General features: G+C 45.3%; 1 protein-coding gene across 1 annotated transcript in view; it reads right to left on the minus strand.

Annotated features, from left to right (window-relative positions):
- The window catches only part of CPEB1 (cytoplasmic polyadenylation element binding protein 1), a 32,913-nt gene extending 11,483 nt beyond the window's left edge, over positions 1–21,430 (minus strand). Inside the window, exons 1-3 of the mRNA XM_044439015.1 lie at positions 21,247–21,430; positions 2,893–3,110; positions 785–1,031 (exon numbers count right to left, since the gene is read on the minus strand). Coding sequence (XP_044294950.1) covers positions 785–1,031; positions 2,893–3,110; positions 21,247–21,400 — 619 coding nt within the window. The 5' untranslated portion in view covers positions 21,401–21,430. The remainder of the gene's footprint in view (positions 1–784; positions 1,032–2,892; positions 3,111–21,246) is intronic.
- Between the last annotated feature and the right edge of the window lie 792 nt (positions 21,431–22,222).

A 22,222-nucleotide genomic window follows, 5' to 3' on the forward strand; every position in this document is an offset into this window, starting at 1 on the left:
TCTCGGGTGTCACTGTCCGACGTGCTTCTGAAGGGGGTGCTATTAAAGAGGCCTCTCCCACAGAGCTTTAATTCTTTAAATTAAGAACCAGGCGGGTTTGTGTAGAACAAGGTGGTCTTCCAGACAGCCTGGTCCCAACCATGTGCAGCTGTTCAGTAGGATTGTGCCTGGAAACAGACTTGCAGCCAGCAAAGCTGCTGCAACATGGAAGCTGTGTGCTGGCTTCGCAATTCTGAACCAGCAGAAGTTTATGAACAGTTTACAATAGCAGTGCTACACAGAATGCACTAGAGTAGCTCAGACAGGATCCAGCCAAGACAGTATTTGCTGTGGCCAGACCAGCTATCTCTGGGAATGAGCACAGCTGGCCCATTAGCCTCAACTGCACAAGGGCACCATCGGCAGAGAAGCTCACAGAAGCAAAAAGCAAGCCTCAGTCTTCAGGGGGAGCGTGATCCTACCAGGCCAGGTTGAAGCCCTCTTCCCAAGTCTGTCTTTTGACTTACTAGCAGCACCAATTTGCCTGCTCCCATCCAGTCCCTTACTGACATCAGACACCATTTTAGATCCAGAACTTCTTCCTTACATTTAGAGGAAAAGGGAAGGTGAGAGCTGGGTGTCATCAGCATTCAGGTGGCAGTGAATTCTACAACTCTAGACCATTTCTGCCCCAGGTTCCCTGTATGTGTTACGCAGCATGTGGGATCAATGGGTGGGTCAGATTAATGTTAAAACCACTACTCCTCCACCCTATCCTCAAAAACAAGGTCATCCGTTGGCTCACCTGCAGCTTGCTTGTGAAGTCTTGCTTCCCTTTCAATACTGAATGGATCCTCTGGGGAGTCTGGGAGATTCCAGGAAGGCCATGCGGATGCTCCGGGCCACTGCTTAGGCATGCTGGTTGGGGTGGAAGTGACTGCCGCCAAAGTAGCTTGATCTTGATCCAGGTGGGATCCTGCTCCATTTAAGGAATCCCTGGTAATACTACCAATAGGCAGGAACGGTAGCGGTGGGGAGATGCGAAGGCTTGACTGCAGGAAACAGGTATGAAACGCAGTTTGTGGGAGCCACTGAGGCAGAAGGCAACCGGAAAGTCGTGCCAGCTGGAGAATCTGAGTGTCAAAGCACATTTCTCCTGCCTGAGCATCCACTGAATGGATTAATAGTTTCCTCTCTCTAGCTTATGTCAAAGTACAAATAAGTGGCATCCCTCCATTAAAACACAAGTGAGCAACCTTCTGGGTTGAACAATGGAGACATTTTGCTTTTATTATTTATTCACTTTTCAAGGAGCATTAGAAAAGTTGTAGCATGAAACCACAGTTAAACTCAGATATCCAGGAATGGCAGTAGCTGCTAATGATTTTAAAGCAGAAAACACAAACTAGCAAGAGTGTATGGCATTTTTTTCATAAAGTCAACTGCAATGAAGTCATATTGTTTATGTATTTCTCTAGGAAGAGTGTTCCAAAGGTGTGGGGCCACCACTGAGAAAGCCCTGTCCTTGGTACCAGTCAGCCTGACGATTCTTGCTGGAGAGCTGAAGAGCAGGCCCTCTTAGACAGATCTTAATGCCCGGGCAGGGTCGTACAGGTACAACTGACCTTCAGATTACACACTCAACCCACTTAGCCCAAGTAAAGAAAAGAAAAACAGCATCCAGACCATACAAATATGAGGAGGAAAGAAAGAAAAGCTATGGCTATGTGTGTTTGTGCCTTCTGGGTTCTTTCTGGTCGACCTAATCCTCATATGTCCCACTGAAGAAGGCTGTAGAGTCAAAATGCACGTGGAATTTATTTATGGACATCTACATTAGACTGTCTATATAGGCTTGTTAATGCAAAATAAACTTTATCTTTCTATTCAAATTGCTTGTGACTGATATTTTGAAGTTTTTCTATGCAGTGTTTTGTTTTAATCTTCTTGCCGAAAATTTGTAATCAAAATCATTTAGGGCTTCACTGGCTTAAAAGAGGACCATGAATTGGGCTGGGCCTCAGGTATTAAAAGGCATATGATATAAGTCATACAGAACCAAAATAATAGGATCCAAGTGCCTAACCCTCGTAATATGATCTGTGTGCTTGATAGAACCAGCGAGCTTTGGCCGTGAGGAAGTATAGAAATGGAATAAATAAGACAATGAAGATGAAGAGGAGGACGAAGCAGCAGCAGCAGAATTCTCATTTTCTCATTGTGGTTTCCCAGTAGTCTTCAATGCTCACATAAAAGCATGCAAGTAAGCCTCTATTACTTATGTTTAAAGTTTCCTTGCAAAATATGATCTAAAAGACACTAAAAGGTCAGAAACAAGGGAAATAAAAATTCATAGTCTTCCAAGCTTCTTCACATTCTTCCAAATCCACAACTGCTGCCAATTTATTGTTTTTCTTGAGTCAGCAATGAAGCTATTTTATTATAACTTTCAAGTTCAGCACAGTAAACAGACTCCTTGTTCAACCCTCAGTCTTTGTAATGCATTCTAACTTTGCAATGAGCAGGGAGTGAGTGTCTCTTACATAAACATCCTGTAAATTAAGGGATCAGTGATTAGCAGATCCAAGGGATGATGAGGTAGATGTGATCAGCTGAGGATCACAGCCATGGTCTTCTCCATGAACATAATCTAGACAACTCTGGTGGAAGCACTACTCTCTCCTTAAAAACCAATGCTCTTGGAAAAAGATGCGAGTTAAATCCAGCTTCCATTACTGGCGCATTCTCCCATTCCTCAGCCAACATGAGAGGGCAGGGAGTGAAGTCTACAAGTCGCCCAGTTCCCTGAAGTTCTGTTAAATCAGAAGACTTCAGTGTTTGTCTAACCCATCTGCCGCAATCTACCCACCATTCCCCCAGTGGAAGGAGGTCAAAAAAATCCCAACAACTTACAATCAGGTCTGAAAGATGGTCAGAACCAGAGCTGAATCCACTGGTATCTGAGTCGGAAGGACTGCTAGAGCGTGAATACAGTAGAGAACGATTACTGTCCAGGCGGGAGCTCCTCAAAGTTGGGGCTGGAAGGTTCTCTGTCAGCTCAGAGCCGATGGGATCCAACGGCAGGAAACCCAAAGGGCTTTTCCCCAGGGGATTGCTAAGCATGTTAAGAACTGTAAAGAAAACAAAAATACATGATTTATTGTATACTTCTGCCCCTGGAAGGCAGTCAGCACTCTGTGCTCCATTCAAGCTGGTAGTGCCAACCTGCTCTGAATAGAAAAGCAAAGGAAAGAAGCAGGAACCCAGGGACAGACCCCAGCATGTCTGGAATGCACGCTGCAAACACTGCAGTTCATCCCATCTGTGTCAGGACACAGGATGCTGGTCCCTAACTCACCATCTGCAGTGCCCCACCTATAACACACCATCAACTCTCCCAGATGCAAAATTAATTAAGTGCCGGCTTATGCAAGCAGCGGCTTCAGCTTCCCTGCATTGTGCCTGCTCCTGGCCCATCAGCCACTGCCAACAGCACCCTGCCATCTGTGCTTTAGCACACCAGGGAAATCTTCCAGAACACCAGATCAAGTAAATCAGCAGGGCTCACAGACATAACACCTGATTTGAGACAGGAGAGAGCTACATGCCAAAGCTGCGGGCAAAAGCATAGTTCCTTGATTATCCGTATGTTATGTAGACCCACCAATGCAAGTATTTCAGTGTACTCCCCACAAAAATCTAACTGCCAAGACCATCGAGATTCCCTATTTCTTCCTCTTGTTGTCCATAGTCATGGCTCCAAACTACAAGTGTAGCAGTGACTGTACCAAAGCCACTGTCCTCTGTATTGCTTTAAGGTCGACAACCACAACTATACAGCCCTCCGAAGCAGGCAGCTGTTATCTCTTCCAGAGAGTGCTCTCCCCAAACCAAGTCACGTGGCTCCTCCTACACACCACTGTACTTTCTGTAGACACACATCCAACACATGGATCAGCACATCAACGGCCTACTGAAGGCCACATATTCCAGCCAGAACCTCGCAGAGATTTGTTTGGAAAAGCAAGAGCTCAGTAAAAATGTTGGCATTCTCCTTGCCTGTCTCTTATGAACAGAGGGACGGATGCCTGCATGTGCTGTGCTAAAGTCAACAGTGAGAGGCCATACTGCTAGCGAGATCATAAAAAGAGAAGCTGCACAACACTAGGCTATTTAGTACATGTTATGCACCTCTGCTAAACAAAAAAAAATTACTTAGCCTGCTCAATTAAGTCTCTAGTTCTCAAGATTTCAAATATCTTGCACAATCCCACGATGCCTGTAATATTCAACAAATGGGGCTTCTGTACCTTCAGCAACACATTTCTATCCTTTTTTTCCTCTTGCAAGGAACCCAAGGCTGCTGACAAAGATGTCATTCTCTCTATCCTCACAACAACCCTGTAAGGTAGTCTGAGAGGCAATGACTAGCCCAAAGTCATTCAGTGGATGTCATGGTTAAGTGGGGACTGGAACACATTTCCTAAATCCCATTCCAGCACTTTTAACTATACCTCACTAGCTTTCCATTTGTTTTTAACTGGGCATCACTCTTTGTTACTAATTAATTTATGGAATGGAAAAACAGTGGAAAACGTTCTGCCTCATATCCCTCAGCATGTTTAGCAGTATATACCCATTACCTCCAAGTTTAAGGAAACTCAAATTAAAAAAATAAATGCCAACATGGATTAGCTCTGAATTAGCTGAATGGTTTGGGACTCAATGAATTCATTCATGCTATCCTCTATTTTAGATATCAGATCTGTTCCCTGCTGAATTGTCTTCGATAAATACATTTTCCCATGTTAGGTTTCACTTATTTGTTGTCTTGCTTAAGCCAAGTACCTAGTGATGGCAGCTCATTTCTCCAGTCAAATCACAAACCTCCTGCTTACAGTCCTGGGCAGGTCTTATCCAACTGCCCCACCAGCTTCACAGATGCTACCAGCTACTGGTAAGCCGATTTTCCTACTGCCTCTTTGCCTTATTTATTCTGGATCCAAGCTTTGGAAAATAGATGCAAGCCTGGGCTTCTTTAGCATAGAAACTCCAACAAGAAGCTTCATTCGGCACATCCCAGCTGCCAGATTCTGGGACCTTAGGATGACTATGGCAAACAAAAAGCAAACCCTGGGGAGAGACTTGTGAGGATTGCTAATACACTCAGGTGCCGCACTTCGTTTTGATTGTCCTTAGGGGACAGGTTACTGTGCAACTGTTAAGTCAGCATCAATTGAACAGTTATATTTAGATAGTAAAGCAACATAGAATCACAGAATACGCAGCAGCTCAGGTACAGGTCCTACTGCAAGCAACCTGTCCAAACAAAAGAATACAATTACTGAAGACCATCCTATCCTCATGCCTTTTCCCTGCCTCCTCTTTAGGATGAAGGGTGGGCGATTCCCCCAGGCTGGGGCCACAGCACACAAAGTCCCACCACCGCCCCAGGATCTTGATCAAGGGGACTTGGTCTATTTGTGAAAGAAAAATTCTGCACTTACAGACCAGGGCTGCCCGAGATATTTTGCTGCCTGAGTCAAAGGGTAGGATGGAACCTCTCCCCATTCCATATACACAAGCTGACTAGAGTTGTGTCACTTTTAATCATGGATTGGACAAAATGGTATTCAAACACTCAAGCACTGGAAAACCCAGGACAGTGTCTCTAGGAAAAAAATATGATCCATTTTTTAAGAATACTGTATACCATCCTTTAATATGATCCCCAGAGAAGTTGGCAGCAAGAACAATTAACAGGATCATGTTAGCAAGAACAATCAACCAACATATAAATAAAGGAATAAAAGCCACAAGATCATAAAACAGTTGGTGTAATTAAAATTGCATCTCAAACCTTGGGAGAATACAACGGTGCTGCTTGGCTCTAAAAATTTAATAAAGTGGTACGTGCTAGGCAAACTCTGAGGAAAGCATCCCACAACTATCAAGACAGACCTGTCTCATAACCACCTGCCTCACCTGAATTGAAAGCTTACTCGAACGTCCTTCAATTGGGCCACCTAACAGACACCAACTGAAGTTTCTTTCTCTAGCATACAGAGGGTCCAGTCACTAACACAAACACCCACTCACAGTGCAGCTTCTCAGAATTCCACAGCACCAACGGGCATTGTACATCAGAAGCTTCAGGGCTGTGTGTTCCAGACTTCGGAGTGTGATTGCAATCATGCCAGTTTCTAGATGCAGGAATACTAAAGGCCTGATCCTGTACATGTTCTGAAGGGGGAAAGAATCCCTGCAGCTCCCAGAATTCCCCAATTTAAGACTGCACCCAAAAAATGTGAAATTTCCTATCCCAAGATGCACTTTAATCCTAAAACTGTAAGAATGGCTTTGCTGGATTAAACCAAGACACTTCTAACCCTGAAATCCATTTCCACAAAGCATCCAGCCACCATTCCCCTAATTTGTCCATGACAAGCCCTCGTTCTGTTCTCACTTCTATCGCACCATTCTGTTTCTTAACCAATGCTCAAGGGGGCGCACAACATAAAATTCAAAATAGCTAAAGAAACAGTAAAAAGAATCAACAGGCAAAGCATTAAAAAGGAAAAAAGGGGGAGAAAGAGATAGCAACTAGTATTTCATGGAAGATTCATGGAGTATAAAAAACAAGCCAATTAATAATTGGTCAAATGTGCATAAAAAGGAGGTATATAGAAGGTGGCAAAAAGATGAACTTAGTGGGAGCACAAGCTGGGAAGTCCAGCCAAGCTGCCACCACAAAGGTGCTCTCACATGCTTGAACAACCACATCTCTGATGCTGGGACAGAAAAGATCATAACGAACTGATGCTGAAAGACCTGTGGCCCATCAATTTTTAAAATCCCCTTTTAAAGTGATCAAAAGCCAGCAGCCATTATTGCAAAATCAGTCGTATTTGTTTTCAGTGTTCTAATGTGCTGTATTTCTAAACTGCCCCATAATTAAGGTTATCTGGGCAATGTAGATGTTAAATAAAGTTTTAAAATATAAAATCAAGGAATCAGACAATGACGTAGCACGGCAGAAACTTCTTGAACTTAAATCCATCAAACCACAACACAAGGAGTATCTCATAATCCAAACAGTAGAGACGTAATAAAAGCTGTTAAAATGTTCACGTTACGAAGTTCATTATAAGTGAAGTTATGAACATCTAGTGTCAAATGTTATGAAGTCTGTAAAGGTCTTTACTCGGTGTCAAAGGTCACTTCACCAATTGGTGCTTCTCAGTCTTAATGAGCTTTTCTAGGCAGTGTTCCACAACCAGGATCTGCTACCAAGACTTTCTCCACTGGGACCTACACTCTGCACTTTGAGTGGACACACCAAGCAAAGCCTCTGTGGATGCATTTGTTCCTTCCATTCCTGTACAATCCAATAATGGATGCTCTCTGGGAAGTTTGCAAACATTAAGACATTAAAAATACATTATAAGACTCCTACATACATTCAGACATAGAAACAAGCAACACACAGGTACGCAACACGCGTGCACACGCGACCCGATTCAAACCTTATCATAGGCTGTGTAAGAGAAGGCCGCAGTCCCAACTCAGTGCCAAAAAGAAAACCAGTATATGCACCAGGTGGAACTTGTCAGGGACACGATTCATAATTCTGTGGGGGTTCCACCCAAAAGGTTCTTTCCCTTCTTGCCAAGCTATAAAGATCATAATCAGCACCCTGAACTGGGTTTCAGAAGCTTACAGGCCAACAGTGCAAGTGGGTTCGAATCAGAATTGTATGTCTGGATCTGTTATCAATTGGACCACTGCATTCTGCATGAGCTGCACCTCGTGGTCTTCAATGGTCTTCAAAGACAACCCACACAGAGCACTCTGCAAGAGATCTACCAGAATACAGACAACTGATGTTAAGTTATCCCAATTGAGACAAGCATGTACCTGAGTCAACAACTGAAGTTGGTTTTAGGCACTCTCTGCCACTGAACTGACGTTAGGGCTTGGGTAGGTACACAAAGAGGTAATCTTTGAAGAATGAGGTTAGATCAAGACTGATACTTCATGATGTTTTACATGCCTGTTATTGAAATTAATGAAGATTTTAAAATTTAAAAACAAGTTGTTGACAATGTATGCATACACATTCTTAAGTCAAAAGGCTGCAAATTCTGGGGCTTTCTATTTTCAGGATTTTATTTTTTATTTATTTATTTATTTATTTTTCGATTTATATCCTGCCTTTTTCCTACAAAGGGCTAAAGGCAGCTTACATCATTCTCCTCCTCCATCTTATCCCCACAACAACAACCCTGTAAGGTAGGTTGGGCTGAGAGTCTGTGACTGGCCCAAAGTCACCCAGTTGGCTCCATGGCTGAGCGGGGACTAGAATCCAGATCGCCTGAGTTCCGATCCCATGCTCTTAACCACTACACCACACTGGCTCCTAGGATGAAAGATTTCAGCAATATGTCAAATATTTCTGAAGACAGACTTTGGAGGACTTTCCCCAAAGCACGCACCAGGGAATGGATCTTCTCCAGGACCACAACAGAGGAAAGGCATAATCTACTCTCATGCCTGTTCTCATCGTATTACAGAGCCAACATGGTGTAGTGGTTAAGAGCACAGGACTGGGACTCAGGTGAGCTGGGTTCTAGTCCTCACTAGGCCATGGGGCCAACTGGGTGAGTGTGGGCCAGTCAAAACTCTCAACCCAACCCAACCCATGTGGGAATAAATTGAAAGCAGGAGGAGGAGAATGCTGCAAGCCACTCTGAGCTTGTTTGTAAGAAAGCAGTGAGACATACATTTATTAAACAAATATTACCTATCAGTCTCTCCCCTCCTGCCAATGTGATCTGACATTTCTAATAACCTGTAGGTGAGATTAGCCACACGGCACTCTCTGTTATGTTGCCTTAAGCCCTTTGGCTCTATAGCTACTCATAAATTTAGGTAACAACAACATCTATGTATGGTTTCCCACCACAAAAAGCAGCCTCAAAATGATTTGCACATGTAATACAGAAGCCCACAATTAAGGAGAAAAACCCCCAAAATCAATATGCACCATAATACGAACAAAAATACCATAAAATGTAACCTAAAAACTAAACAAGAGTAAAAGTGTTCATTCACAATACACAAAATCATTCTCTACTCACAGCTAAAGCAATCCACAAAGGGTCACAACCAATGCTGGAATGACTAGGAAAATAAAAACATTTTTGCTCAGCACCAAAAAACAGCAGTGTGGGTCTCAGGCAAGCTTCTCTGGGGCAAGTATTACATAAAACATGGAGCTATCACAGAAGAGGCCCTATTTGCTGCCTTTTATGTGGAGGAGACACACAGAGAAGAGCCTCCAAAGGTGAGAATTGGGGCGGCTCATATGGGAAGGCAGCAGCCCTTAAGTTCCGGAGTTTCAAGCCATCTGGGTCTTTTTAAGTTAAAATCGGTATGGTGAACTTGGCCAAGAAGCAAACTGGCAACCACTGCAAGTGAACCAGGTGTTGCCTTACATGTTCACAGCACCTAATCCTAGTTCACAATCTGGCCACCGAATCTGACACTAGTTGCCATTTCTATGCCCTCTTCAAGAGCAGTGTAATGCATAACACATGGCAGAAATCTAACCTAGGCATCACCAGAGCACAAGACACCAAACCTCGGCTATTCCAGTCTATGTAAGATCTCAGCAGGGATAAGCAGCTGGGGCAGGGAGATGCTGGCACTCTGCACCAGGAAGGCCACCTAAGCCTTCAATCACAAGGCTAAGTCCAGGAGTACGCCCCCAGGCTGCAGGGGGAGTGTGAACCCTTCCAGAGTCAGTGGCCCTTTCCCCATCTGGGCAAGCAATCAACCAGTGGAGTTTCAGTCTTGTCTCAGTTTCACCCACTCCATCACCAACGGCAAACATTGGTTCAGTACCACACCTGCCTAAGACGAAAAGAAGCAGAATTGCATATGCTCAACTTGCTGATGACAATATACCCCAACACTCCAGCTGACTCCACAAGCAGTTCCATGTAGAAGTTCAACAAAATGGGGGATCGAATCATCTTGTGCAGAAATAGTGAGAGCCAGTGTGGTGCAGTGGTGAAGAGCATGGGACTGGGACTCAGACGATCTGGGTTCTAGTCCCCGCTCAGCCATGAAGCCAACTGGGTGACTTTGGGCCAGTCACGGACGCTCAGCCCAACCTACCTCACCCCTGTTGTGGGGATAAGATGGAGGAGGAGATGTAAGCTGCCTTGGGCCCTTTGTAGGAAAAAGGCAGGATATAAATACATAAATAAAAATAAACTATATGCTGCAGGTTTTGTAGGACTAAGCAATACTGTCCCCTCAAACGAACACCCTCCTGAAATGACCATCCAAGTATCAGTGGAACCACTGCAAACAATAACTCCTAACTTGGGCGGACAATCTAGGATCAATAGCATTGATCACTGAAGAGAGTTATCAACAGGGACATACCTCCCCCCCACCACTCGGTCTTTCCCTTGACAAATGTCATCATAAATGGCAACCACAGCAGTCTCAGTACTGAAATCAGGCCTAAATGGGCTTCACTCCCATCCAAGACTTCTGGACCTGGCCTGCAACCGCGATCTTACCCAGGAAAGGGCTCTGTACAAATGGTTTAAATTTGTTCCAATCTTCCAAATGCAGGGAGAACTTTTTAAAGAGTGTCTCTTTCAGAGAGCCTGGGATCACTTCCTCTCATACGGAGGCATACATCACCACCTTGGTCCAACTAGCTGTTACCTGCCAGCTACATTTCACCAGCCACAAGAAGCAAAGCTCCAACACAGAAATAGGTACACACACCTGTTCAAGCATGTTCTCTACATCCCTGAGCTGCACTAAATGAAACTCATCCAATAATAATGAGAGTGATTTGTTAGAACAATGGTGTCAAGGTCTCAATGGAGATAGGCAATTTTATCCACAAAAGGCGGAACAAACCGATAGCTGAGAATTCAACCACTTACTTTGGGCCAGTGTGTCAAAGGCCTGCAAGTACTTGGAAGAGTTTTGCAGGCCAGCACAGGGAGAAGGCAATAGAGGCAGTAAGATACAGCTCCTTTGCCGTCTTTAATGCCATTAAATATGTTCATTGGCCTCATCTGTGTCCAGTTCTGTGCACCAAGATTTAAGAAAAATGCAGAAAAATTAAAAAAGATCCAGAGGAGGGCAACACAAATGATCCAAGGTTTGGAAACACTGCCCTGTGAGAGACTGAAAGAACTGGGCATGTTCAGCCTTGAGAAGAGAAGACGGAGGAGGGACATGATATCACTCCAAGTACTTCAAAGGTTGTCACAAAGAGTAAGGTCAAGAGCTCTTCTTTGTTGATATGGAATAATCAGCTCAAGTTGCAACAACCCAGTTTCAGGCTAGATATCAGGAGAAGTTTCCGCACTGTCAGAGCAATATGACAATGGAACAAGTTGCCTAGAGAGACTGTGGGCTCTCCCGTACAAGACACATTAAGGGCAAAATAGGATGGTCATCTGAGTAGGATTGTGCAAACTGCTCTCTTGCAATGGTGCATGATTGGACCATCTTGGCCTCTTTCAACTCTACTATTTTATGACTCTATGTTGATCTCTTGGTAGCTTCTAAATTCATTCACCAGGCGTCTTTCCCCACATGTGCGCTAGTTATTTTCCTGCTTGCTTCTTCACCCTTAGGTCTGAGTATATTGTGAAGCCATCTGGACTCTGCTAAAAGAGACTGGAAGCTCAGAAGTGACTGTGTTAATTGCCTGGGCCACCTCCATATTCCACAGGTTGCCCGGGCCTTCGACGGAATGCCTTGCTGGCTGGAAAACAGTTTATTGGGCTAGCAACAATCATCTAAAGCAAGCTGCAGAATTTGGGTCACAATGCAGGACCACATGAATGCATCTCTCCAAGCCAGGTCGGAACCATCGCAAGTGGATCCTTTGTTGTGCGGCAGTCATCATGGTCACGGAAACGGGATACAAGGAACCCTACTATTCTATGATTCCATTCTCAGCGAGAGAGTTTCTCTTAATGACCTGCACTGAGCTGGGTCTGCACCTTCCAACTCTACTATTCTATGATTCTACAGTTTTAGCTGCCAATCCCACAGTGGAAGTTAACACAACAAAGACCTGGCAGCATAATTCTAGGGAAGCAACATTTCTTCTCCTATGGACGTATCCACACATTCTCCATAGGCAGCCCGAGAACCAAGCTGCACAAGGTGAACAGCAGTCTCAAAAATGTTTTAGGGGCAAATGAATAGGTACCAAATCTGGCTAGATCAGAGGAGGTATTAATAGGGAGTTAGCTTCTTATCAAGCCAAGATAGTTCTGGTCTTACACAATCAAATGCTTAACACTTCTGGCACAACATACAACCACAGCCTTAAAATCGCTGCTCCCTTGATTCTCAATGTCATCTAGGGAAATTGCATTCATAATGCAAGAATCTAATCCAGAATGTCGTCTTTGGAGTTCAGAATTAACACTGAAGGCCTGGAAGACTGAACTCTGTGCAATTTTGTTAATGATCTTCTCAGAATAAACTGAGTCAAAATCTCAGGTGTATTAATTCATCATGGCTCACACTCTCAAGAGTAGCCTTTCACCAAAGAAGAATTAAACTGGTCTGTTTATAATTCAGTGTAACTCTCTTGCTCTGCCCAAGGACTGTCACTCTCCATCTGGAAGCAGCCCAAAGATCATCACTTGTGACTCAGCTGTTCTACTAAACGTGCAAGAAAGTCTCTCTATGGAATCTATCTGTTTCTCCCACAAACTAACAGATCAGTAAGTAAAAAGAACAGTACACTTCATCCTTTCTAGGGGTAAAATTACCCCAAGGAATCAGAAGTCAACTTATTCTCCATCTGCAATAGCTAGAGAAGAGAAACATCATAGCCTGGAAAGTCTCAGTGCTGTTAACACTCATCTTCCTGGGCCTCTGGTGTCATTTCTCACAGAAGTATCTAGCTAAAGCGTATAGGAAATGTGCTGAGGTGCGATACAGAAAAATGTGCACTCTGCAAAAGAAAAGCAGACAGCTATGCATAAAATGGTTACACTGAAAACAAACCATAGCAAACAATAAAGCTGACCATAATTCCCATTGATTTCAGTGACTCTAGGCTAAGTATAACTGTGCATCCAATTTGCAGATTGCATATATTGCTAAAATATGAGGACTAGAAACTTAGAATTCTGCTATGCCTTTAAATCAAGTCTTGCACAAATTACAAGTAAGAGGTCTAATTCTAAGGATAAGAAGAGCCTCCCCCTACCAAAGCATAGAAGCAAGTCAAAAGGACAGGGAATAGTTTTAAGAAAAATATTTTTCAAGCAGTATAAAATTTGGCCTGTTTAATTCCTCATTGGCTGATACTAAGCATCAAAGGTTCAACAATTAAAAGAAAGGACTTCTTGGAGGAAAGGACTGGTAGTTGTATATCACGAGCATTAGGTGACCATCTTTCCCATCAAGATATTCCTCAAGGCAATCTTATGGCCAGGTATCAATGGATACAAGTGAAGTCACCTTACTGCTCACAGCCCAAGGTAAATAAGAATACCTGCAGGAAATAGCAGAATAGACCCTGGCACTTCAAGCAGGGAATTTCAACTGTGCTTGCCTTCTATTAGCAGAACACTTCCAGAACAGCACTGCATTCGAGATGTACTGTCTGACGGGTAGTCCAAAGCAGCCTAATTCACTCCAGCACCTTATTGTTCTGCACTTGTAGACTGGGCCTGAACTGAGTCTGCCACCACCCCAGGGGGAGCATGCTGATTCCCATGTCTTAAAACAAACCAACCCTTACATACCCCAACTGATATTCCTGAACAAAGGTGTCTTCCAAACTGAATGCCTATTGCCTAGTGTGCTGGAGCACACCACTGCCAGATTTTAATACACAAAGTGAACCTGTTTGCACAACATGGTACACAACCATGAGCAAGCAGATATGGACCATCCAAATCACCTTGCGTCTCTGTCCAGGAGAGCCTTTGTCCAATTCCAGCTGGTGCACCGGCTGCATCACTTCCTGGAGAAAGTGGACCAGGCTGCCACGTTCCATGCCTAAATTACCTCTAGTTCAGATTATTGCAATGTGTTATAGGCAGGGCACCCTTTGACCAGAGTTCAAATCTACAGCCTACTGCAAAAGAGAGTGTCCAGAATGCTTGTAGATATATTCTTCATAGATCATATTAAAAGCATTCTCATACAAACAACACTTGTCATTAATTGGTTTCTGGACCCAACTCAACATGCTAGTTTATACATATAGAAATATCTCTCTCTCTCTCTCCCTAAATTGTTTGAGGACAAGGTATCTGAAAGAACATCTCCGTTCAGAATTTACCACCTTCTTCGAGGATCTTATTCTATGTCTCTCCACCAGGAAAGGCTAGTTTAGTGGTGACATGATACAGGCCTTTCCGTTGCAGCACTCAGATTATTTAACTCCCTCCCTAAGGAAGGTTAGATTGACTCAGATGGCCTAGTTTTAGGTGGACCATAAAGGTATTCTATTTAAGCTGAGTACGGATGGTTTTAAAGTCTTATTCCATCTCCAGATGTTTTAAACATGGCTTGCTGTGCATTAAATGGGCTGTTTTTACAGTTGTACAATGCCTTTGGGCAAAAAGCAATTGATAAAATACTCAAGGAAAAGGGAAATGGAGGTACACTACAAAGGAAGGGTCCAGAACAGTTTGGGACCTGTGGGCATGTTTGGGAATGGGGGAAATTGCTGAGGGTGCTTCCACAAAATGGCTTCCACACAGATATGGCCACAAACATAATGGCTGCTGAGGGGACCCAGCTAATCAAAGGAGAGTATGAAGAAGGGAGTAGTGAGGCCAAAAAGGAAGGGACAGAAGGGGACCTTAGCATTTTCCAAGGTTTTTATTAAAACTCTTTTGGTGGGGTGGGCAGGGAGTAAAGAGTGTTGTGAGCATCTTTACCTACAGGAAGCATTTCGGGGAACCGTGCAGTGCTGCCAAATACCTGGCTGCTCTTATGCTGAGTACCCAAGCAACAGATTATGTAGACTCACAAGAGCTGCAGAATGTTTAGGAATCTATTTCGCCCAACCCCTTTGCTTCAAGTCCAGCCGTTGCTTAAGGTCCTCCAAATGAGAGTACATCGCTCTTTTAAGTAATTGGTTCTATTGTCGAGACGCTTGTTCTCCCAGTGTCAAGATGCTGCTCTTGCAATCAAGATGTTTTCCCTAATATTCAACCAAAATTTGCCTTCCTGCAGCCAACACTCATTATATCTACTCTTGCCCCCGGGACAGCAGAGAACAGATCTTTGCTGCCTTCTGCATGACAAGCCCTTCAGGTATCTGAATCTGGATGGATGAAAGAGCTATTTCTTTAACGTGAAACTGGCCGCATCCCGAAGGCCTGTGATGCAGACATCCAACAAGGCAGCTTTTTAGGACTTGGGCATATATCCAATGCCCACTCTTCGAAGCTGCTTTCCACCTGCTACTGAAGCATTTCCTGTGTTCTGCTTTAGTGAAATACCCAAAAAGAGAGCACAGGAAGAACGACATGGTGAAGCAACCCTACCTTATCCTGACCAATATATGTACATATGGCTTAGTGTTCAAGCACACAAGTCAGACAAAGCGTATCCTTCTAATATCACAACAGTGCCAATGATTCTCAAGATGTAGCAGAATGCAGTATTGCTGACAATGCCTTCTGTGGTCCTCAGTTTACATTTCTAGCATCTCCCTGCTCCAAGGCAGAACTATTGTCTTAGGATGCTACCAAGTGTGCAGCACCAGTTTAACGTAGTCAGTCCTACCCAGATCCCGCGCACATCAGCAAGACCAGCTGGATAAAACAAGTTGGTCCCAATAATTTGAACAGGGTTTGCCCTCTCATTTTCAGATTGGGTACCAAGCCTGCACATTCATCACATCTTAAAGGAGGAAAAAATACTAGCTGGCACTTTATCCAATGCTATTACACCCAAGCATTCGAAGCTGAAATATTTCTTGCAAGTGGTCTCATTCACAGAGATGTAGTATTGCTCATTTTGTTGCTGTCATGTGCCATCAAGTTGTCCCTGACTTATGGTGACCCCATGCATGAAAGCCCTCCGAAACGTCCTGCCCTTGGCAGCCCAGCTCAGCTCTTGTTGACTCAAGGCTGTCCTTTCCTTATAGAATCGATACATCTCAAATTTGGCCTTGCTCCTCCTCCTCCGCTTTCAACTTTCCCTAGCATTATTGTCTTTTAGAGTGAGTGGGTCTTACCTTCTCCGAAGTCACCCATTTTCATGCTCCCAGGACTTTTTACACCTTTCCCCTGTGCACTGTGTCAAATGAACATTGTACTTTTTGTGAACTTTGCACATTTCTGGCTACAGGCATTCTATTACACTGACGCAGAGTGCAGAGAAACTGGAGGTGTAGAATACTGTTGCCATACCAATAAGATATCCTTGAGCTGAATTAGGGAATATTCTGAATATGCCAGTGCATACGCATGAACTACCAAAGTCTTATCCCGAATCTTTTCTATAGTATATACAGCTACCTCCTCCTGATGTGAAGCGGAAGGAACATCTCAAGAAAATGCCTCGTTCAGAGCAATTGGTCCATTCAACACAGCACTGCCTAGACAGACCTGATAGAGGCTGCCCAGATCTGATGCAGGCCCGTCTCCTGGCCCTACTTGGCGACGAAGAGCACTGAACTTGGGACCTTTCAGGTGAAGAGCGCATGCTGCGCCCACCAAACTGCAGGAAAGGCAGCTCAGACAGCCACCAAAATATAAGCAGTTTCACTTAAGGTGCTTTTGTACTTTATTTTTCCATCTGTGTGCAACATAATGCAAATGCTCTGCAACATGTTCAGAGGTTGGAGTTTTGCAGACAGCCCTCCGAAAGCTTCAGCTGAAACATCTGCCATTTCTAGAGGCCTGGCCTAGAATCACTCTCTCTGCTATTCATCCTTCTTTAGCCATCCTCAGCAGCTGAGTTCTAGTGATTCTTGTCCCAACAGCCAAGAGCTGGAAGTCCTGGAGCCTGCATTCTGTATGGGCAGCCTCTGCAACAGCAAGGACCAATCCACCGTGTGTTTGCCACACACACGGAAGAGGGGCTTGAGTACGCATGCAAATCGGTCCCGGAGATACGACCTGCCTTGACAATCAGAAAATATGCCTTCTGCAGAAAATGTTGGGTGGGCACAGGGGGGCAACTAGCAAATTTGCAACAAAAAAATTGCCATCACCTATATCCACCGGAGAAGTAACAGGGGGTTCCGGACAGACAAGCATCATAGCTGTAAACAATCTTTCCCTTATCTGGTACCTCCTAGACGTACTGGCCTACAACGCACATTCTCCCCAGTCCACATGGCGGCCATGCTAGCTGGAATAGCAGGAACTGTAACCCAACACATCTGGTGAGCAGAAGGCTGGCTAGGGCTGGCTGAAAACAGTGGGCAGTGAGTGCATGGCCTTCAATGTTTGCACTGACACCACTCAGGAACTTCATGTAGACTCAGAGGAGCCTCAGCAGCAAGCGCATGCTTGGATTCCAAGCTCATCAGCAGTCCAACACTGGCACTTCCAAGAGTGCAGATCAGCAATCGTATTTTTAGCATTCCTGCTAACTTTCTGCACTTCCAGCCAGCTCCCTGTGGATTTATTCAGCTGAGTCATTATTACAGAAGCTTCCAAATGCCGAGAACCAACAGTGCAGTCTGGTACTTGGCATGGCCCGTCCTTCCCAACCCACAGGCTCGGGTCTCGAGATAAACTCAGGCAACACTGCAGTCCTGGTGCCAAGCAAAGTGCCTGGATGCCAGCTGCTGCATCAGGACATGGTGAGGGAGCTGCCTGGTGGAAACTGGACTCTCGATAGGGCATCCTGTCTGCTTACTGAAGCAGTCTTCCGAAGCAGAGAGCTTCCTTTGCTGCGTAATGTACGGGAAAGGCCATTAACATGAGTAGCTAGCCTTCCTATGTTTTTACTTCTAAGCATATGCTTCCACCAAAACAGCATTTCCCCTTAAGTCCCATGCCTAGGCAATCAAATCTGTCATTCGCTCCAGTTCTGCAAAGTCACTGCAAGCCTTTACAAAGGAGGGGAAACACTCACAGTGGGTGGAGAGAAAAGAGGATAAAAAAAAAATGGAGACGCAAGACAGAACACTCTCTCTCTCTCTCTCTCTCTCTCACACACACACACACACACCCCATACTGTTCAGGTCACTTGGGACAATTCTTTGCTCAAGACCAGAAGATATGCTACCCAGTCCAAGTGCATTTGGATTCAGAATTAAAGTTTCCATCTTTTTGCTGCACAATTCAGAGCTATCTTAAGACCATGAGACGACAGCCCACACACACACACACAGAGTTTAAGTTCTGCAGAGGAGTTAATGCAGCTGCACCGTAAGCTATGAACAGCCCCTAGAAACCATACTGCTGTTTTAGGCTGACTGAGGGAGCTTCTGTCAGAATACTTTGGAGATTCACCACAGAGGTAGAATGCTACATGGCCTCTAAGGCTATGTAGGAATTACCTGGCCAGACAATACTTAAAATGACAATGACAAGTTATTTCACTACGTCCAAAAGCTTAATTCATACCCAGGAACAAGTATATTTAGCATCTGGGACTATATGCAACCACAGCTTCTCTGTACCTTGATATAGGGTCCAACTACCAATGGAATGGTGAGAAAACACACAACTGTTTCTGCAATGCCACCATGCCTACAACCTGGCCAAAGAGCATCTTCAGCCAGGCTAATGAATTTCAACTTTCATTCTATGGACTGGGGCCATTTGGTATCAGGGCGGTTTTCATCCAGACACAGAGACACAATGTTCCTGCAATACGGGAAAGACTGAAGCTAGACTTGCTTTGCTCACTGGAACATGCCATCCATGGGCACGTGATTTTTACAGTAATATCTTATCGCTAGCTGCCATTTGCAATGCAAAATGTACTCTAGCTACTTCTTGCTGCTCACTTGAGTACAAGTGAGCTGAGTACAGCGAGTCTTTATTACCGAAATAGTAACCTACAGTTCTGCCTAGGCAGTTGCCGTAGGTACATGTTTTCATGTGCAATCTCAAAATGTTTAGAGGGTGCTTAAGTACCCCAATATCTCCAAGACGACAGATGGCTGGGCTTCTCCTCTTTGTGGCCTTCATGATTCCTGTCAAGCATGCTGCCTGGAAGTGCTTACAAGCATCCTCCCCGCCTTTAAAAAAAAAAAAGAAGAAGATGCCTGCTTGGCTTGTTTGTGCAGTTTTAATAAATTCTCAGCCATTCACACCTTACCACTCAATTCCACGAATTGTCCAAGCAATAGCAACCCTTTCTTGTGGAGCCTGCCAAAATGGCGGCAAACAAATGTACAGACTGCTACAGCTGAGCAAGTGCCAATATTGCCCCACCTTAAGATGTCTGCACAAAGCTCTTGCCCCAGCTCACTGCGGCCATATTCTATTACAAGACAAGCGGTCGTGTTATGAGCAGCAGCCAGGAGGTCAAGGCTGTTAGGACAATCCATGCCTAGCATCGCAAGCAGCTACATTAAAGGACCTTTTTAGAAATTAGATTCTATGGTCTGACAGCTTGCCAGAGAACGGCCTAACAAACCAGTTCCAAGCTGCTAACTTAGAAGACTTTACTAAGAAGATCAAGCTGGCTGTGACAGATGTTCACCCATGGTCCTTGGAGAAGCCAACACCTGCAACTTTTATCAGGCCTGCTCTCATTCCTCCATGGAAGCCTCCTCCTCCAACTTGGTGCCTTCTAGATGTTTTGGAGTACAACTCTCAGTGTTCCTGCCTATGCTAGCTGGGTCTAATGAGAACTCAAAATATGGAAGACTCCACACTGGCAAGTCTGCTTTACTGACTCTACAGGAGACCTGCTACACTCACACGAAGAATTTACTGCTTGTTTGCTACAGCCAAAAGAGAGGATGATGAAAGAACTCCATCAGCAAGCAGTAAACGGGCCTGCTGCAGGTAGTTTCTATTGTCCAAAACCTATTTTCTCTTCCCATTGTAGGCGCAGGATACACATACACACGCACACTCCCTTTTTGAATGCCACTGTTACAGGGGGTTTGAGGAGCCACAAAAAGTGTATGTAAGATGATGTGAGACCCAAAGGATTTACAACAGCCTAGCTGGCCTTGCAAAAATTCGGTCTATTAGCATGTCCTGCCACTCAAGGCCAGATGCTAACTGTAGTTTTCAATGCGCAGACAATGTAAAAACTATGTATTTTAAAATGTGCTATTATAAACTACACACATCTCCCATCACTGACATACATCACAGATGCGAATCACTGTCCTTTCAAGAATATTCTGTTTGACTGAGCTGGGCTTCTCTAAGTTGTGAGTTCCTGAAGCATCTGACACACTGACAAATGACAGGAAGTGGGTGGTAGCAAAGAGCACTCCTTGGAAAAAACATGAAAGATACCCATTCATGTTTAGGTAAAACTTGGCTTCAGAGGAATATCTAATTTAGCTCAACAACACTCAGAGTCACGATCCTAACCGCGTAGGCATAAGACGGCTGCACCAATAAAATAAGCAAACAAAAGAAGAAAGGATTTCCCCCCATCTCTTAGGTCCTTGGCCTAGGAAACTAGCCCCCACTGGCCTCGAGACAAGCTCTGGACATGAAAGCTAAGGCAGGTGGCTCTGCAGCACAAGCAGCAGAGGATTGCTTAATAAGCCAGACTCCTGTACACAGAGCAGTCCACCCTCCCTCCACAGGGAAGCCTAGCCCACTCTGGGAGCCCCTGGGGGCTGAAGAGCAGGGTAAAAACAAATCGACACAACTGAACTCCTCGCCATTGTCACCTCATCACACAATTCTGCAGTAGCAACCCTGGAAGAGTGCCTTAGTCCTCCAGTCCAGCATCTCCGCAAGAGCATCACTCAAAGAATGACTAGGAACAATCTCCTCAACCCCCCCCATTAACCATGACTTTCTCTGCACAGGATCTCTTAGAAACTTATGCCTCCGTATCATTGGTGGGGACTAATTCGCAACAGCTTTCCTCCTCGGAGCGTTTTACTCAGCCTCACAAGATACCTCCGTTCTGTGGCAGAAACAAGCACCTTAAGAAGGGCGGAGGGGGGAGGGAAGAAAGATGCTGTCGGGAACCAGCAGAACCTGCTATTTTTGCCAGGAACAGCTCCCGGTGACAAGGCTGCAAAAAGGCCAATCCAGCAACTGTTGCTGTGCGTCAGCAGACTCACTCACCGGACTGTGTGCCAGGCTGGGCTGCAGCATCCGAATCCTGGGTGCTCCACGGCTTGTCCCACCCTGGCAGGCTGAGGGACTGCAGTCCAAGGCACAGGTCGTTGGCGTCTGGGAGACCACGCGGAGACTCCTGCGCAGAAGGTGGGAAGAGCATCCTGCTGGCCGCCGCTCCCTCGGAGTCCTGGAAGTCTGCTCAGACGGGAAGAAATAAAGCCACACCAGAGATACGCACTCAGGAGTTCAGGAGTTTCCCGCGGAGCCAAGCCTCAGCCAGATTCCACCGTGCTCAGGAGCTATTGTTTCTACGGCCAGCTCTCGTGCCCAGGGAGAGAGGGGAGGGGGAGGGAGAGTACCATATGGCCTGCAACCAGAGCCACCTCCACCCTCCACCTTCCTATCCCGCCTGCACTACTGACTGGGGCCAGCATGTGATCAAGCGGCTGATGCTTACCGTGCTGCCAGAGACGTCACGCAGCAGCCGTGCAATATAACCACATCTTCGCTTACAGGATAGAGGTGGAGACCGAGCCTGCCCATGGGAGCCAAGGCAGCATGCAGGCAGAGAGAGGAGCTGCGGCCACAGCAGCCGGGGCGGGGGGGGGGGGACACACACACGCTTAAACAGGGAGCTGGAGCCGGGCTTGCAGCAACGGCGCAGGGAGGTGGCAGAAGGCAGCCATCCCTTCGTTTTATAGCCACAGCAGAGCGGCAGCAGGCAGCAAAGCAGTGGGGGGGGGATCACACCGCTGACTTGGTGCTCTCCAGCTCTCCTGGCCCCGCCTATCCTTCCTCTCCACCCACAAATCCAACCCCCCCTTTCATCCTGGAATGCTTCCAGCAGCTGGCGCAAGCCCTGGAAGCAGCAAAATGCAATGCCACACAATTCTGCTAGCATAATCTATTTGCTTTAAAACTTGGCTTCGGTGCCCTCTCAGACTCTGCAATGTTTACCATTACGGATAACATTAGAAAACCA

This window comes from Varanus komodoensis, unplaced genomic scaffold (genome assembly GCF_004798865.1).
Source record: "Varanus komodoensis strain SLA01 unplaced genomic scaffold, ASM479886v1 scaffold33, whole genome shotgun sequence".
NCBI classification, from domain to species: Eukaryota; Metazoa; Chordata; class Lepidosauria; order Squamata; family Varanidae; genus Varanus; species Varanus komodoensis.